The following is a 19330-nucleotide window of genomic DNA, read 5'->3' as shown; positions in this document are numbered from 1 at the left end:
TATTTGGTGTATTTTGTGTATTGTTCTAATGTTTCTGGTCTAAAAATGTTTTGGTTTGTAAATGTTAACATGAATCCAAATTTTGTGAAACATTAAAATTGTGTTTTCTGTGAAAACTGCGCCCCTAGAGGAGCAGCTTTGGAGGAAGGTATAGACTCGTCAGTTTGCCATGTTCCCACCGCATCAGTTATGAAGTGAATAAGTTTTATATTTATTGGAGAAATTTGGTTGCTTTGCAAACTTTCCACAAGAAGGTAAGTAGAACTTTATTTAAAATATCAGTGTGTAAACTAATGCAGCCGCTTCAGGTTTGATTTTATCAAGATATCAGTATTTTTCTTATTTAAACTGAGGATGGGTGGTGGACAGGTGATGAAGCTGACTATAGTTTTTGTTGTCATCTAAAATAATAAATAGTAACAGCTTCGAAACTCTTTATTGTCACATAGACCCAGCCGTGTACAATGGCGCCCCCAAGGACACCCCTAGAAAATTACTGGCCCCCCAGCAAAAGCCAATGTTAATAAATCATATTAATGTTCACTTAAACCATAAATTCATCCTATTTATTCAAGACATAATTGTAAAACTAAATAAAAATAAAACAATGAATGAGTAAAGAAATAATCAGAAATTTAAAAAATACAAATGTTTCTGCTGCTCACTATTTAAAAAAGTTTTTTATCTCCATGGTTTTTTGTGAACACAGCAACAGGTGAATTAAACTAAAAAATACATTTAAAAAATCAGTCAATCAATCAATCAATCACAGCTGTATATATATAGAGCACCTTCCACATCCTTTTTCGGGTGCCCAAGGTGCAAGAACACATTGTAAAAAGACATATAGTCACAAAAAGAAAAGTTAAAACATAGAACTTAAAACGTAGAGCATAAGGCAAAGGGATAAAACAATGAATAAAAGCGCCCTAACAAGGAATAAAACAGCTCTTAAAAACAAGAGCTAAAAATAACATAAAAACAAGCAGACTTCAAACATGTTCTGGAAACGCTAATCAAAAAAAAATGTTTTCTGTCAACTCTTAAAAACCGGCAAAGAGGTAGACAGCCTAACTGCAGGTGGCAGCTGGTTCCACAATGATGGGGCTAGGACCAAGAAAGCCCAGTCCCCACGAGTTTGACACTTAGTGCAAGGGAAAACAAGGAGGCCCTTATCAGAAGAGTGCAGGCAAATGTCTCTTCAGGAGGGGCGTCTCCCTGAAAAAAATTAAACACAAAAACCAGGAGTTAAAAACGTGCCCGATAAAAGACAGGAAGCCAGTGCAAAGGAGGCCAGCACAGGATTGATGTGAACCCACTCGGGGATGATTAAAGTTTTTTTTATTTGAATTTGAATTTGACCCCAGTCAGAAACCTGACGGCGCTGTTCTGTGCTATCTGAAGATGACACAGTGATGACTGACCAAGCCCAGCATGGAAAGAATTGCAATAATCTAATCTAGAGATTACAAATGCATGAAGTACCTGCTCCAGGTGGACTTTCAACAACAGATTTGATTTTTGATAGGTGTCACAGATGGAAAAAACAGGATCTGATCACGGAGTTTATGTGAGCATCAAATTTAAGTCCAGATTCAATTCTCACCCCAAGCTAGTAACAACTGCATTCAAAAAGGGTGAGAGATGACCCAGATCAACTTCGGATCCTGCGCCCTGCTTGCTGTTAGGATGAAAAATAATGAGCTCTGTATTACTCTCATTAACATGCAGATAGTTTGCCGCAAGCCAAGACTTAACCTCTTTGAGACAAGACACGAGACATCAACAAGAGACCATTCCCCTGACGAAACGAGGTGTAAATCTGGCAATCATCTGCATACAGGTGAAACGCAAGGCTGTGTTTGTGGATGATTGAGCCCAGGGGGAGCAGATAAATAGCAAAAAGAAGTGGGCCGAAGATCGAGCCCTGAGGGACCCTCCAGCGAAGATCCTCCCAGGAGGAAGACTCCGGTTTTCAGTTCCGGGTCTCTTCAGGATTGGCCAAATTACTGCAGCTTTCATTGCGGCTGGGACCACTCCTGTGCTCAGGCTGTCATTGATGATCAGACCTATGGGCCAAGACACAAAAAAGCCTACTTTCAAAGACAAAGTGGCAGTATGTACAGTGGAGAGCCAGACTGCTTCTGCCCCGAGACAAGCTTGCACAGCTAAGAATGAGCTACAGTATTAAATGAGCTCAAGTTTGCTGAGGTGGGATGACTGGCCATATAGAAGCCAGAAATAGCAGCTCTAACATCAGAGACTTTACTGACAAAAAAGTTATGAAATTCGAAACGATCGCCAGCAGCAGTGGAAAAGGTAACGCCAGGCTCCTGAAACACCAAGACAGCATTCAACGTTTTATAGAGAATCTTTGAATTGTGAAAGTTTGAGTCAATGATGTTAGCAAAGTAGCCAGCTCTAGCAACACTCACAGCATACTGGTAAGCAGCCAGCGAAGCTCTGAACATCTCTCGGGAGACCTGTAGGCCATCCTTTTTCCAATTTCTCTCACATACATTTTGAAATAAAATTTTAAGTAACTGAAATGTATTTTTCTGAAATGTTTGTATTAGAAAAATTTAAGTTAAACATTTTGGATATGTACCATTTTTTTATTTATTGTTTTTAATAAAAACGAATAAAGGAGCAATGCAATACATCGCCACAGGCTAAACTCTCCCAGAGTTACCACAAAAGACAATTTGGTGTGCCACCCCAAAAATTGCTTTGGTTTTGTCTGGCCACCCCATCAAAATTTTCTGGAGGCGCCCCCTTTTTTTTCTTCTTCTTCTTCCGGCACTTGGAGAGTACAGACGTTTTTTTCCTCCTCTTCTCCCTATCTTATCCCAAGTCTCTTTGTCTGTCTTTGGGTGTACGGCGCTTCTGCATTTTTTCTGGAAACTTGAAAACTGGAAATTATTAAAAATGGACCTGGTCAGTTGGTCTCTCAACGTGACTGACAAAATTTTTTCAACGATCTGGACATTCGTGGTGTTGGTGTCAGGTTTCTTGCTTTTCGGCTTGAGTGGTTACCTGGCTTACCGGAAAATTAATGAGCTGTTGAGGAAAATTGGCTCAATCCCGGAGCTCAGGGATGGATTACACTGCGCTATGAATGTACAAACTCATACAATTGTCGAGATGAGTCGTAAGCTTGGAACTTTGGCTGAGATTCAGACTCTGGCACAGAAGGTGGATTCAATCAAGGAGAAAGTGGACGGATCAGCACGGACTGGGATAGATTAATTACGCCATTATCAGATTTAGAGGGGTTGAGGACCAACGGAACTTTAAGACAGAGAGGAAATGATCTCTGGCTGGCCCCAAAACAAGTTCTAATCTGAATCTGGTGCCCTTGAGCCTGTGAGGCTGAAGTGAATACTCCCCCTCAGAAGAAATGTGGAATGCTGCTGTTGCCATGGCAACTCTGTCTCCCTATCCCTGCCTGGGCGGGACTGCGACCGGTGAAGGCCGTTGAATCGTTTCCAGGAGTCACTGTGCTTTCTAAACCCATCTACCTCCCTCCCCTGTCCAGACTGAGGTGACAAGCGCTGCTCATCGCGGCTGCATGCACTGATGTGTGGAGAGTCGCCAACCCTACCTCCCCACCTAGTGGACACTTATGTTGTGTAATGTCTGAAGTCTGTTGCATTTCTGTCCGAGGTGTTTTTTGCATAACAAAGCTGCCCTCCCTGTGGAGGGTAACTCTGAAGTGCCTTTTTTTCCCTCCACCTGACTCAATCCTCATATAAACCCTCTGATCTCTATTAAGGTAGCGCGACTCGGGTTGCGAATGACCACAGTCACCAATTCTTTTCATGTGTTTATGCCTATGTATGTATGTATGTATGTATGTATGTATGTATGATCTCAGAATTGTGTGCACTGAAACTCTAATTTCCCTCTGGGTTTAATAAAGTATCTTTGAACTGTGTAGCCTATAAACCCAGTTTGTAGTGGTAGCAGAACTTTATGGTGCCTCATGGTGTTAAAATGTTAGCTTAGCCTAGTGGGGGACTCAATAAGCCACCACCATATAGAATGATCACAGTTATTTACGCATAAGCTTTAATGATATTTTTATGACAAGGGGTTTTGTCTTTAACCTGAACCTTCCGTGTTTTAGGTTGAATTTGAACAGGGCAACCGCTTTGAGCAACATTTTACAGGCAAATCTTTAATATTATATTTGTGCAGCGGGAGCTTGAACCGGTCATGAGGAAATACAGGTGAAGATAAAGGACAAACACGTGACCGAAAGCTGCTGATTTGTTGAAAACATGTTGGATGAATATAATATAAGAGTGTCAAAGGTTAGTGACTGGGCAGCACGATGTGCCACGTGAAACTGACAGAATGCGTGATGCGCATGAATGTGTATCCAAGGTGGGGATCTTGTATCCACTGGCAACAACTGATCATATTCCTGTCTGCATAGAGTTAAACTGTGAAACTTTGCTGGCGCTCATCCATCACGAGAAAGCGTCTATACAGAAGTTGATTTGGGCTAAAGTAACAGACAATGGTATTAGGCATTGCAACTTACGATCAGATCGAAGCCTGAGTACTGTTAGCATGCATAAAGAAAATATATACAGTAAAGATGTCATCTGTAAACTTCTGGAACGCAGGCAGAAGCTATGCACTCTGTACCAGAACATTATACTGCTTGGATAAGGATAGTTTCAGTACCAAAAAGGAACAGCAACATCTGAGCTACACATTACACGCGGTGTCCAGAGTAGCTTATAAAGACCGGGTTGCTGCTAGCAAACCAAGGTCTGGGATGATACTTGAGTCAAAGAAGGCTGGTAATGCTAAATTTAAGAATACAGTTTGCTGTGAAGGGTTTTCTGGAGACCTGGAATTCAGCCACACACAGGAGTTAAATATATAAAACAATACTTTATTAAGGGAGTAAGGGTTTGGGCATGAGTTGGGTCCCTGCAGCTAAGTACTGTTTAAGGGGTCAGTGTAGAGGGAAGATGTGGCAGAGGCAGAGACGGGGGGAAACGTTGGTTTGGATTTGAGAGTTCCCAGGATGTTCCTTAGACAAGAAAAAAAACTCCCTCCTCTTGTCTGTGAATATGTCTCTTCTGTGACATGGACAAATGTTATTATCCACAAATTCTCAGCCCATAGGCAGGGTTCAGAAACAGGCAAATGTAATCAACAGAGGCAGAAGCAGGCATATTAACAGGAGGAGCAGACTGGGATCAGAAGCTGTGGTTCAAAACAGGGTCAGAGTCCAGAGGTCAGAAAAGCAGACAAACCCTTTAAGGGCCAGGCAAGAGACAATCCAGGAACGTGACCATGGTACAGGGCTTGGTAGGTCAGAACGATGAATTGCTAGAATGCTGAGACAAACGGCTACAGACAAATCTGGCAGAGAAGCTTCTTCTTCTTCTTCTTGTTGATTAATCACGGGTGGCAACCAACTTGCAGGTGCATTTCCGCCATCTACTGAATGGGAGTGTGAGTCGAAGTGGGGAGTATTCTACTTTAAAAAAAAAAACTAAATTCTAACAAGTAATCCACTGTCCCTTAAAAAGTCTATGACTAACTTATACACCACTAGTCCCCCATTTAACAGAATACCCAACTCAAATTCCTTATATGCTTTAACTTTCAATTTTTTAACCAACAGTTTCCTATTACCCACATATTTCCTACAAGCACATAATACATGATCTACGGTTTCCCTATCAAGTCCACAGTCACACATCCCGGTATTATGCCGTCCAAGAATAAAAAGTGTACTGTTCAAAGCTGTATGTCCCAGTCTCATCCTTGTTATCACTGCTTGATTTCTGTTACTCATTTGAATGACTTCCATTCTTCCAACCTTTCCCTTTAATTTGTATAAATGTCTTCCTTTCACATCCCTTAACCATTGTTCTTGCCATTCATCCAGAATCTGCTGTCTAATAACTGATTTCACCTCCGCAACACTGTATGGAACCTCCATCACAGTATCCAGTTTTGTTGCCTGCTTTGCATAATTGGCAGAGAAGCAGCGATCACTGAGGATTTAAATAGAGGAAAGAACAGGTGTGCTCCATGAAGTAATCAGGCAGAACTCAGGTGAACTAAATGATGCTGATTAGTGCAGGAAGGGCAACCAACATGACAGGCAGGATATGAGGAACATGAATCATTGCAGTTTGCTACATTAAAAGGAATGAGCAAACAATACAGGCAAAGTCCCTGGCAAATAAACTTCAGAACATTAACACCTCTGAGTTCTGGAAGCTCACCAGCAACAGTAGATCATTGCTACCAGCAAACATTGGTGGGGTATCTGGAGATGAGAATATTGCAAATCCATGGAGGAAACACTATAGCAGGATTTTTAACTGTATAAATAGTGAAAAGTTCAACGTAGACAATATTGATTACAATTTTGGTATGATTGTCCGAGCTAATGAGGTACGCCTTGCTGTTGAGAAAATGTCATCAAAGCATGTGGCCTAGACCAATTATCAGCAGAGCACATGAAGTATGCTAGTGGGAGAGTTCATGTATTACTTTCATTATGCTTTACTGGTTGTTTGAAGCATGGCATCTTACCTGATCACATGTTGTCAGCTATTTTAGTCCCTGTACTAAAAAAAAAACAGAAAAAAACATCCTGTATTGACAACTACAGGACGGTTGCCCTGGCTAACGTGTTGTCCAAAGTGTTTGATCATATTCTGCTGGAAAGACTCAATGATTTTATACCAACAACAGATAATCAGTTTGGTTTTAAAAGTGAGCTTAGTACTGATCTTTGTATATACTCCCTCAAGGAAACTGTAAATGAGAGCCAGAATACATTTTTTTAATGTGTTTTTTAGACGCCTCTAAAGCCTTTGACCAAGTCAACCACACTAAAATCTATCAAACTACAGAGGAGAGGGGTCCCTGCGTACTTAATCAGGATACTACATTTCTGGTATTCACACCAATCGATGCAGGTTAGGTGGGAAAAGGAAGTCACTGAACCTCTGACTGCATTGAATGGAGTCAGACGAGGTGGAATTCTGTCTCCAGTTCTCTTTAACCTCTACCGTGATGATTTGTCTACTGCACTGACTAACTGCAAGACTGGATGATAAGTGGGTGAGCTGCTTGTAAAGCAGTGGCACTGGAGTTAAGTGCCTACCCCGTAATCGGAAGGTTGCAGGTTCAAGCCCCACTCAGTCTATCGCTGTCGTTGTGTCCTTGGGCAAGACGCTTAACCCACGCTGCCTGCTGGTGGTAGTCGGAGGGACCGGTGGCTAAAGTGAAAGCTAAAGTGAAAATATTCTACGTTTCTCAAATACCTAAATGCTTCTAATAAAACAGATTAGTGTGCAGTGAGCAGCCATTTTGTGTTGGATCCCTTAGAAGCTGATCAGCGTCTCCGTGCGGTGGACCTGTATGCCTGAAACAGAAATATTTTCAATTCAATTCAGTTCAAGTTTATTTATATAGCACCAAATCACGAAAAGAGCCGTATCAAGGCACTTCACATAATAAACATTCCAATACAGGTCAGTTCATTAAGTCAATCAGAAAAAGTTTCCTATATAAGGAACCCAGCAAATTGCATTGAGTCACTGACTAGTGTCAGTGACTTTACAGCAATCCTCATACTAAGCAAGCATTTGGCAACAGTGGAGAGGAAAACTCCCTTTTAACTGGAAGAAACCTCCAGAGGATCCTGGCTCAGTATAAGCAGCCATCTGCCATGACTTACTGGGGATCAAGAAGACAGAGCAGACACAGACACACACACACAAACACACACACACATATACCAAGCAATAAGTCTATGGTTACATTGTGACTTCTTAGTAAATATTCTATTTGGTGAGAGATAACTATTGCCGTCGTCTTCCTCCGCTTATCTGGCACCGGATCGCGGGGCAGCATCCCCACTAGGGAGCTCCAGACTGTCCTCTCCACAGCCACCTCCACCAATTCCTCCGGCAGGACCCCAAGGCGTTCCCGGACCAGATTGGAGATGTAACCTCTCCAATGTGTCCTGGGTCAACCCGGGGGTCTCCTGCCGGCAGGACATGCCTGAAACACCTCCCCAGGGAGGCGTCCAGGAGGCATCCTGACCAAACAACCTCAACTGACTCCTTTCAATCCGGAGGAGCAGCAGTTCTACTCCGAGTCCCTCCCGAATGTCTGAGCTCCTCACCCTATCTCTAAGGCTGAGCCCGGCCACCCTACGGAGGAAACTCATTTCGACCGCTTGTATTCGCAATCTTGTTCTTTCGGTCATTACCCAAAGTTCATGACCATAGGTGAGGATTGGGACGTAGATCGACCAGTAAATCGAGAGCCTGGCTTTCTGGCTCAGCTCCCTTTTCACCATGATGGATCGGCTTACCATCCGCATCACTGCAGATGCAGAACCAATCCGCCTGTCGATCTCCCAATCCCTCCTACCTTCACTCGTGAACAAGAACCCGAGATACTTAAACTCCTCCACTTGAGGTAGGACCTCTCTCCCGACCCGGAGTTGGCAAGCCACCCTTTCCCGGTCGAGAACCATGGTCTCAGATTTGGAGGTGCTGATCCTCATCCCAGCCACTTCACACTCGGCTGTGGACCTACCCAGCAAGAGCTGAAGGTCAGAGCTGGATGAAGCTAGGAGGACCACATCATCCGCAAAAACCAAAGACGAGATTCTCCTGCCACCAAACTTGACACACTCAACACCACGGCTGTGCCTAGAAATTCTGTCCATAAAATTTATGAACAGAACCGGTGACAAAGGGCAGCCCTGGCAGAGTCCAATCCTCACCGGGAACAGGTCCGACTTACTACCGGCTATGCGGACCAAACTCACACTCCTCTGGTACAGGGACTGAATGGCCCTTAACAAAAGGCCACCTACCCCATGTTCCTGGAGCGTCCCCCACAGGGTGCCCCTGGGGACACAATCATAAGCCTTCTCCAAATCCAAAAAACACATGTGGATTGGTTGGGCAAATTCCCATGCCCCCTACATCACCCTTGCAAGGGTATAGAGCTGGTCCACAGTTCCACGGCCAGGACAAAAACCACATTGCTCCTCCTCAATCTGAGATTCAACTATCGATCGGACCCTCCTCTCCTGTACCTTGGAGTAGACCTTTCCAGGGAGGCTGAGGAATGTGATCCCCCTATAGTTGGAACACACCCTCCAGTCACCCTTCTTAAAGATGGGGACCACCCACAGGAACTGCCCCCGGTGACCACGCAATGTTGCAGAGACATGTCAACCACAACATCCCTACCACATCCATAGCCTTAAGATACCCAGGATGAATCTCAACCACCCCCGGGGCTCCGCCGCTGTGTAGTTGTTTGACTACATCAGCAACTTCTGCCCCAAAGATTGGACAGTCCATCCCCAGGTCTCCCGGCTCTGGCTCCTCCTCGGAATGTGCGTAGGTGGGATTGAGGAGCTCCTCAAAATATTCCGTCCACCGCCTGACTATAGCCCCAGTTGACGTCAGCAGCTCCCCATCCCCACTGAAAATAGTGTAAGCGAGTTGCTGCCTTCCTCTCCTGAGGCGCCGGACAGTTTGCCAGAACCTCTTTGGAGCCGATCGATAGTCTTTCTCCATGGCCTCACCAAACTCCTCCCACACCCGAGATTTTGCCTTGGCAGCTGCCACTGCTGCAGCCCCCTTGGCTATCCGGTACCCGCTGCTGCCTCCGGAGACCCACAGACCAGCCACGCCCTGTAGGCCTCCTTCTTCAGCCTGACTGCTCCACCATGACTGGCACCGGCCACCTTGCGACCACAGGTAGCAACAGCCGCCTCAACAATCACAGAGTGGAACAAGGCCCACTCGTAGTCGATGTCCCCCACTGCTCTTGGGACGCGGTCAAGGCTCTGCCGGAGGTGGGAGTTGAAGACCGTCTTGACAGGTTCTTCTGCCAAGTGTTCCCAGCAGACCTTCACTATGCGTTTGGGTCTCCCAGGTCTACGCGGCATCTTCCCCTGCCATCTGATCCAACTCACCACCAGGTGGTGATCAGTTGACAGCTCAGTTCCTCTCTTCACTCGGGTGTCCAAAACATATGGCCGCAGGTCAGATGATACGACTACAAAGTCTATGATCGACCTGCGACCTAGGCTGCCCTGGTACCAAGTGTACCGATGGGCATCCTTATGTTCGAACATGGTGTTTGTTATGGCCAAACTACGGCTTGCACAGAAGTCCAATAACGAAACACCACTCGAGTTCAGATCAGGCGGGCCGTTCCTCCCAATCACACCCCTCCAGGTCATGCTGTCATTGCCCACATGAGCATTGAAGTCCTTCAGCAGGACAATGGAGTCCCCTGATAGAGCACTATCTAGCACTCGTCCCAGGGACTCCAAAAAGGGTGCGTAATCTGAACTGATATTTGGCGCATAAGCACAAACAACAGTCAGGACCCGTTCCCCGACTCGAAGGCGCAGGGAAGCTCCCCTCTCATCCCACAGGGTAAACCCCAACACACAGGCAGAGAGTCTTGGGGCTAACAAAAAGCTAACCCCAGCCCTCCGCCTCTCACCCGGAGCAACTACAGCAAAGGAGAGTGTCCAACCCCTCTCAAGGACTTGGGTTCCAGAGCCAATGCTATGTGTCAAGGTGAGTCTGATTATATCTAGCTGGTACCGCTCAACCTTTGCCACAAGCTCCTGCTCCTTCCCCGCCAGCGAGGTGACGTTCCATGTCCCAATAACCAGTTACCTTGTCCGGGGATCGGACCGCCAAGGCTCCCGCCTCGGTCTGCCACCCGATCCACACTGCACCGGACCCTTCATGTTCCTCCTGCGGGTGGTGGGTCCACAGTTGGATGAGCCCATGTATCCGGTTCGGGCTGGGCCCGGCCGGGCCCCATGGGAGAAAGCCCGGCCACCAGGCGCTTGCTCACGGGCCCCAACCCCAGGTCTGGCTCCAGGTTGGGACCCCGGTAACCCTCCGGGCAGGGTACTCCGACTCTTTGTTTTCACTTCCATGAAAGATCTTCTGAATATGAATAGAAAATATTCTATTTGGTGAGAGATAAACTTTATTGTATTTGTCCTAGTAAATCTATAATTAAATGGGTAAACTAGTAGTAGCACATTCAATTTCAACTACAATGTTTATATCAGGTGAGGGAGAATGATTAAATGGTTAGCAACAGTGTTCAAGATGATGGCCCCCTTCATGAGGCCACCACGGCTCAGCAGAATATCATTGTAGCTTCTTCTGGGGAGAAAAACACTTAAGTTAACAGGTGAAATTGCAGGAAATATTACAGGTAAAGAGCAAATTGTAGAAAAAAGTAGTAGAGTGTGCAACGTGGTCAGTAAGTCCTCCAGCAGTCTAAGCCTATAGCAGCATAACTACAGAGATAACTATGTATAACCTAGCCTTTTAGATGGAGAAATGTTGGAGGCAGGGCAAGGGAGAGCCATCTTTACTGACTGTACACTCCACCTCCCTCTACTCCTCCACTTGTCCAGATCTGGGCTAACATCAGATTTTAACCATAGGCCCTATCAAATAAAAATGTTTTAAGCCTAGTCTTAAAAGTAGACAAGGTGTCTGCCTCACGGACTAAAGCTGGGAGCTGGTTCCACAAGAGAGGAGCCTGATAACTAAAAGATTGGCCTCCTATCCTATTTTTTTATATTCTGAGAACCACCAGTAAACCTGCAGTCGGAGAGTGAAGTGCTCGGTTAGGAACGTATGGAACAATCAGGTCACTGATGTATGATGGAGCTTGATTATTAAGAGCTTTATATGTGAGAAGGAGGATCTTAAAATCTATTCTGAATTTAACAGGCAGCCAATGTAGGGAAGCTAAGACAGGAGAGATATGATCTCTCTTTTTAATTCTCATCAGAACTCTAACTGCAGTTTTTTGGACAAGCTGAAGACTTTTAACTACATTCTGTGGACTTCCAGAGAGTAATGAATTACAGTAATCCAGTCTTGATGTAATAAATGCATGAACTAGTTTTTCAGCATCACTCCTGGAAAGGATGCTTCTAATCTTAACAATATTCCGAAGGTGGAAAAAGGAAATCCTACAAACCTGTTTAACGTGGGATTTGAATGACATGTCCTGGTCAAAGATAACACCAAGGTTCCTTACTTTGTTCTCTGAGACTAATTTAATGCCGTTCAGGTCAGGTGATTGACTAAGCAATTTCCTTTTCCGAATTTCAGGTCCAAAGATGAAAACTTCAGTCTTGTCTTGATTTAAAAGATAAAAAGTTTTAAGTCATCCAATTTTTTATGTCTTCAACACAAGCCTGTAATCTAACTGGATAAATATAACTGAGGCCTAGTCCACACGTAGCCGGGTTTTTTAAAAAACGAATATCCTCCCCTCCAAAAACTTGCATCCACACCACCGCGTTTTAAAAAAACTCTGTCCACACGTACCCGGATAAATACGTTGTTAAGGACATGCCAGACCTGTAGGCGGCAGTACGTCCCCTGTTCTTAACCTCGTCCTTCGTTTGTGGTCTTCCGCAAGGAGCAGTAATTCCGCTTGCAAAAAAAAAACAAGCAAAAAGCGCTTGGACAATTGATAAAGCGAGCGCAGCTCTGAGGGCATCCATGCTGTCGGCTAGTGTAAACACAGGTCGCACACGTGATGTGAGCATTTTTTTGTCGCGGAAAGTGACGTTGCAGACCTTAAAACTCCGGTTTTGTCTGTCCACACGCAGACACCCAAAACGGAGAAAACGCAGATCTTCACTTTGGCCGGAGTTTTTAAAAAGATCAGTTTTCGTGTGAAAAAACTCCGTTTTCGTGTGGATGACAGGCCAAAACGTAGAAAAATATCTACGTTTTGGCAGATCCCCGGCTACGTGTGGACAGGGCCTGAGTATCTTGGCCAACCAGAATTTAACATGTTGAGGTGTTAACAAACAAACCTCAGAACATCACGCCTTCTTTCGGATAGAAAGTGCTCTAATTTGTGGATAAGACGATATACATGTGTCTGCAATTACTTTAACCTGAATTTATATCTTCTGAACATTCTGTATGAGTGTAGATAATGATTCACTTGTTAAACCAAACATTACTGATCATAACATCAATATGTTTTATTGTACTATTAAAATTCATTTAAACTTCATTGAATTAGGCACATGTTAATCAAACACTAATATTATTATTCATATAACATGTGTTCATTCAACCATATGTTTACTTACTGATTATTTAACTTATGAGTTGTAAAAGTTCATCTTTTGTCCTGTGAAGCAAGCGGATAGATAAAGCCACAGCTTGGCAGAGAGGAACCTTGAGGAAGGAACATGATGTTGACAATCTGAGCGTAAACACGCAGAGTAGGATTTGTCTTGCTGCTTGGAATATTAAGGAGCACACAGGGTCAGAATTGTGTCTCTATCTGACCGGATACTGAAAGACCAATATAGATGAAAACTGGCCATTTCTGGAGGCTACAATTGTATCTGAAATGCTTTGTGTTTTGGACCTTTTTGTTCTTTTACTCTAATACGTGTTCATTTGTGCTCTTCTAGTAATAAATAAAAGTATTTATAACTCGGTTTGTAGTTTTTAATGTAGCTAATAAGTAAATTTTAATGGGGGGATAAAATAATTTAAACTTGCTGTGGATCAATTATGCTGCCACAGCTTCATCTAGTGGACAACTTTAGTTTCTTATCGTCCATTTATCTTTAGTGGGACGAGCTTGCCCCCGCGACCTGACTCGCTTCTCCATATAGACGCCTCCACACGTGACCTCAGCACCATCACTCCCAGCCTCTAGATAAAGGGCAAGAAGCTGGCACCTCCCCGTTGACCACGTCGTGTTTAGCTGTTAGTTGTCAATAAACAGAGATAAATAAAACCCATCAGCAAGGTTAACACACGGAGCTGTAGGCTGCACAAGTAAATGAAAGAGAGACGATAAAAGTAAAATTTTACAGGTTTCCAGCTGCTGAAATACACAGAAGGCAAAGTCTAAAATAAAAAAGTAAAATATCTGCTCCACATGTTCAGACACAAACAGGCAGTGTTGGGAGTAACATGGTACAAAATAATGAATTACTGTAATGCATTGCTTTTGCTGTAATGTGGTAATGTAAGGCATTACAGGGAAAGAAAATGGTAATATTTACTCGGTACGATTGTCAGTAATGCGGTAATTACAATGGATTTTTAAACCCAGAATCAAGATGTGGGTTTCCTAAAAATTCAAATTGCGGGAAGCCTGAAAAAAGATCCAGTATCCACATATATGACGTCATTTATGGACTCAGCTTTGCGGGCATTCTATGAGCAGAGAGGACGCAGCGGTGATGGCTCAAATACTCCAGCTGCGTCCTGCGGTTATATTCACAAAATCGCTCCACCAAAACAAAGTAATTCGTTTGCGATCGATTATATCAGCTCATATTCTCTGGTACTTCATGTACTTTTCAGCTGAGTTCATTATCTGTGCCCCGGAGATTTCAAGTCATTGCTGCTGGAGTGCAGGGCATATTAAGCTGTTTTTTTTAGCCTTCGGTAGATCCCTTTGGCTGATTAGTTAGAAAGTAGGAAATCTAGAAAACAGTTTTTGTGGAAGACGGATAAAGCATGCAGCATGCAGGAAGGTTAGAGAGAGAAAGGGCAGAAAATTATTCAAGTAAAATCAAGTAAAAAAGTAGGTAGATTTGTCCCCAATACACATTTTTACCAGTGAAAAGCAATAATATATAAGCATTTAATATTTATACATGTGATATAATCAGATCACCCCAGAAGTCAGTCCCACATCCAGGGCCGTATCAAGGCATTTGAGGACCAAGGCAAATATAGGCTTGGAGCCCCCACCCCTGCTCAGATGGCCCTATAAGATGGCAGCATGCTGAGAGTACAGATTTTTGTTGCTTTTATTTAATAAACAATCATTTTAAAGCACTGTTATTATATTTGACTGTGTTTAACAGCAACCCTAGCTTAGACACCACATCACCTTCCACATATATGTCATGAGCTCACTGAGCGTCAGATTACCAGATTCATAGTGAAGTTGTTTTGGTGAAAGTAACTTAAAGTAATGCAAAAGTAGTGTAATGCCTTACATTTTAAAATCAGTAATATTGTAATGTAATGAATTACTTGAAAATGAGGGTAACAAGTAATAAATAATGCATTACAGTTTTGAAGTAACTTGCCCAACACTGCAAACAGGTTATGGTCATCTAATGACTAATGTGCTTTTTTATATAATTATGTGTGACCGCAGGAACGAGGAGCAGAACTGAGCTACTGACCAGTTCTGAGACAAAAACGTGTGAAAATGAAACCCCCGGTGTGGTGTGTAGTTCTGTGTGACCCGCGGTCTTGTTACAATAATTACATAAAATGTGTTGTAATTACCAGCCTTCAATGTCGTTTGTTTCATGATTTTGTTTACGTTAGTCATCAGAATAAACAAAGTATCTGTTCGTCTTTAAAGACGAGTGATGTCACAGCGATCCTTCTGCACCAACCCACAACATGTAGAACACCTTTAATGTCCAGGTGATGGTTCTGAGGAGGACTGTCGTCTCACCGTTCATTAGCCCTACTTCAAACGTACCTGGAAGCTCTGTGCTAAACACCGTTAGCTTTCAGATGTTTATTCTTTAGATCATCTAACACATCTTTGTGCAGATGAACAAAGTAGTAATATCTAAGTGCCTAGGTTTTATTTTGTTAGCTTAAATCACAGAAATACAGCTCTGGATAATGGTCGGAGATGGGCTTCTTGCCCTCCAGCTTGTGTGGAAGTGAGCAGTTACCAGGATGTAAACAATAACTTTCAACGTGATATTAATTTGAGGCCATATTGCTCAGTTCTAATTATAGTCCATTAGAGTGGTATCCTTGCCTGACCCAGTCGTTCCTCAGTGAGGTCTCCACCTGCTCCCCTGCAGAGCCCCGTGACCTCCACCGTCTTGTCCAGAGAAGCAGCAGTCAGGTCCTTCAGCGACAGCCGTCCCTCCTGTTTAATAAAAAAACACAACCAGGGAGGATCAGGCCAAGATCTGCAGCACGAAGGAGATTCTTCAGGAAGCTGGATCGTCACCGTGTAGATGAGGGTTTTAATCGTGAGCTCTGCTTGCTCCAGAAAGAGCTGCTGACGGGTCGTGTAGCAAACCGATCCAGCTTTGTTACTCACTATGTGGTGTTCCACATGTCTAGATGTCAGACGTGCACTCCTTGTGGCTCTGAGAATCAAACGGTATAAAATTAAATAAACACTGTTTTTGTGTGATTTAAACAGAATAAAACGTTACCATTTACCACGTATACACAGGAAGGTCTGGCACCCCTCTCTGTCTGGCAGTTGAACAACTCCACACCCAGCTTTACTAAATTTTCCTCCAAGAGGCTCTCACAGCTGGACCTCACCCGGGAAACCACCGGAAAAGAACTGCAACCTGGAGAGAGAAGACTGACGCATAAATTAACTGAACTTGAATTTATAAAACAAAAATATTAAAGAACACAACCCGCCCCTTTCACCTTGTAATGACAGATGTCATGAGCTGCAGCTGCTCTGCTTCAGACAGAAGCTTCTCGTTTGCCATCATCACCTCAAACTAAGCATCCTTAGGTGAGAGATGAGCAACAGGAGAAGGTGGAGGAGAAGGAGGAGGTGCTGCAGGGGAAGGTTGTGGGTTTCTCAGCTACTCAAACATCCCACTGGCCAGAGGACAAGCCAGCATGCAGACAGTGAGCTCTTTCTGGTGACTCCACTGTTCTCCTGTGGGACTTCAATGCTCATGTGGGCAACGGCAATGAGACCTGGAGTGGTGTGGTTGGGAGGAACGGCCCCTTTCATCTGAATCCAAGTATTGTTTTGTTATTGGGCTTCTGTGCTTGTCACTTTAAGTGTTAGTTGCAGAGTTCTCCAGTGTTATCTTATGGTTTGACATTATATATTTGTGTTTCACTGACCTGTTCTTTAGTTATCCTTCAAGTTCTGTTGGTGTCAATATTTGGTGGTATTTGTTCATCATCACGATAGAGAAGGGGGTGCATGAGAATGACCTGCCTGACATCAGATTGTTAACTCCAAGTTTGTGATTGCAAGAGTTGTTAATGAGCTGCTCCTCATTGTCAAGCCAGGTTTGACACTTGAGGTATGCAATAAAGCTTTTCTCTCTAGTGACTCATTTCCTGTGGCGTCACAATATCTTTAGAGTTCATCTGCAAAGTATTCTTCAGGCTGCTCCGTGTCTGCCGCTAAATATTGTCAAGTCTCTTTGTTTGTTTGACGGAGCAGTGGCAGTGCTGTTGAAGATTTTAAAGGAAGCGGCGTCCTGACCAGTCACAAGCTTGCATTCTCCATCTCATTGGACGAATGTTTAGAAAAGCGGGCTCAACTCCATCCGTTCTTGTAAGCATTTTGGAGAGCCCTCGCAATCACGGATAATAGTATTGCATGTCTCTGTACCGAACCATACGCAAAACTAGGCTTAAGGATCTGGGGTCTCATTCGTCAAACATTGCGTAGAATATTTACTAAAACCGTACTTTAGCTCAGCAAAAGGAACGTACTTACGCCAAGTACGTTTGTGACCTACAAAACATGGAGAACGCACAACGCAATCTCTGCTTTATAAATCACAAACTATCAGGAAATGTGCTCAGCTGTTTCTGGATCACATCCCGCCCTCAACAGGCCCACTTTCTGCCATAAATGACAAATACTATAGTACCTTGTGGATCTCATGTATACAGTGATCCCTCGCTACTTCGCGGTTCGTTTATCGCGGATTCACGACTTCGCAGATTTTATTTTGGAGCCTTATTCAAGGGAAATTCGCCGATTCGCGGTATTTTTCTATGCGAAATATCAAGAAATTCCTGGTTTGTTTTTCATCAATTTCATCATAAAATGCACTTTTTGCAATAAAACTATAAAAAACCAAGTAAAAAAATTTTTTTCTTGAGTTTTACCCACAAAAGGAGAATGTGATCATACTATAATTCAATATAGTACTGTTTGTCAGACTGGTCGGCTGGATTCGGGAGTTGAACTTGTAGGGAGCGCGTGGTTTCACAGACACGGAAGTGATAGCGTCGGTGAAACGCCGGCTCACGATTAATCTAGGAAACCCCCAAGCGTTCGAGCGTCAACGAAGTGACACGGAAATGCCGGGCTTTCCAGAAGTAAGTAAGATAACTTACAATGAGCTGATAGTTCGTTGGATTGATCGGTAAGTTGGAAACTCTGATCATGAATCTGAAGAAACAATGACTGAGTGGTGAGCTGGAAAGGCGACTTCCGTTTATAGCCGCGGTTTGTGACGTAGGTGCGACGTGGAGGGAATCCCCGCGAGGGGCATACTGGGAGTCCCTATTTCGCAGATTTTCACCTATCGCGGCCAGGTCTGGAACGCATCTACCGCGATAAATGAGGGATCACTGCATACATAAGCGAGCTCGTTGCAGTGTTTCACCATTAATGATGGCGACCGCAGATCAAGGAAGCGCAATTTCACCAGAGCAGAAATTGAGGTACTTGTGGGTGAGGTGGAGAAATGAAATGAAGTGCTTTTGCAAAACAAATAAGAGAAAATCCACGGAGTGGCACAGCGTTGCTGAAGCCGTCAATGCTGTGAGTTCTTCAGAGAGATGTGTGGCAGACATAAAAAAATGGTGAAGGTGGAGGCAAAATAAAAGATGTTTTGTCACCACCAGAGTGTGTCTGCCACTGGCTGAGGTCCTGGCACCGCTGATCCCCCACCGCTCATCGTTAGGATCTCAGCAGTACTTGGACCAGCAAGTGTGCGTGGCATCGTGCCGGAGAAGGGGGGAGACACTGACCATGCAGAGGAGACTAGTAACTGCACTTTTTGTCACTTCCTGTTTTGCTTCACATCCAGACCCTAGCTATGGGGGCTTGGCGTGTACGCACACAGGTGCTCACATGGTGCTCTCATAGGTATGGACTTGGACATTTTGGTTGGCACTAAATGCACTGTGATTTATTATTGTGTGTAAAACAATGTTGACTTAATATTTCCTCATTACGTTGACGTAGTGATAGCTTGCTCTTGTTGTATTGTTGCGTGTCCCTTTTTTTTTTTGTTTGTTTTTCTCTTTCCGCAGGTCTAGAAGCAAACTCTTGTTCATCATTGATTGTTTATTTTGGTGGACCCCCCCCCCCCTCCCCCCCTCCCCTTTGTCTCTTCCTTTCTCTTTCACCCCTGTCTCTGTGTCTGGTCGGAATTATAAAGCATCCAAAAGAAACGACAATAAAGTTTTAAGCATAAGGCATTATGACATTAAAGCAGAAGCGTTGATGCTCTACCTGAGAGTAAATCTGTAAGGCTTCTCACCAACATTCAGAC

General features: G+C 43.9%; 1 protein-coding gene across 3 annotated transcripts in view; it reads right to left on the bottom strand.

Annotated features, from left to right (window-relative positions):
- LOC129167233 (uncharacterized) overlaps window positions 1-19139 on the bottom strand; it is a 37579-nt gene extending 18440 nt beyond the window's left edge. For 2 of the 3 annotated variants that reach the window (XM_070553413.1, XM_070553412.1), the window contains exons 1-4: window positions 16494-19139; window positions 16272-16408; window positions 16054-16195; window positions 15856-15969 (exon numbers count right to left, since the gene is read on the bottom strand). Coding sequence is in view for 1 of the 3 variants with exons in the window: in XM_070553411.1 (XP_070409512.1) it covers window positions 9662-10264 (603 nt within the window). In the remaining 2 variants the exon portion in view is untranslated. Of the gene's footprint in view, window positions 1-3891; window positions 15970-16053; window positions 16196-16271; window positions 16409-16493 lie in introns of those variants that run through there. The other variant, XM_070553411.1, reaches the window with a different exon arrangement.
- Window positions 19140-19330: the final 191 nt, after the last annotated feature.

The sequence above is a fragment of the Nothobranchius furzeri genome, chromosome 7 (genome assembly GCF_043380555.1).
Source record: "Nothobranchius furzeri strain GRZ-AD chromosome 7, NfurGRZ-RIMD1, whole genome shotgun sequence".
Taxonomy (NCBI): domain Eukaryota; kingdom Metazoa; phylum Chordata; class Actinopteri; order Cyprinodontiformes; family Nothobranchiidae; genus Nothobranchius; species Nothobranchius furzeri.
The sequence above is the reverse complement of the archived record's forward strand: the minus strand, read 5'-3'. Positions and strand labels throughout refer to the sequence as shown.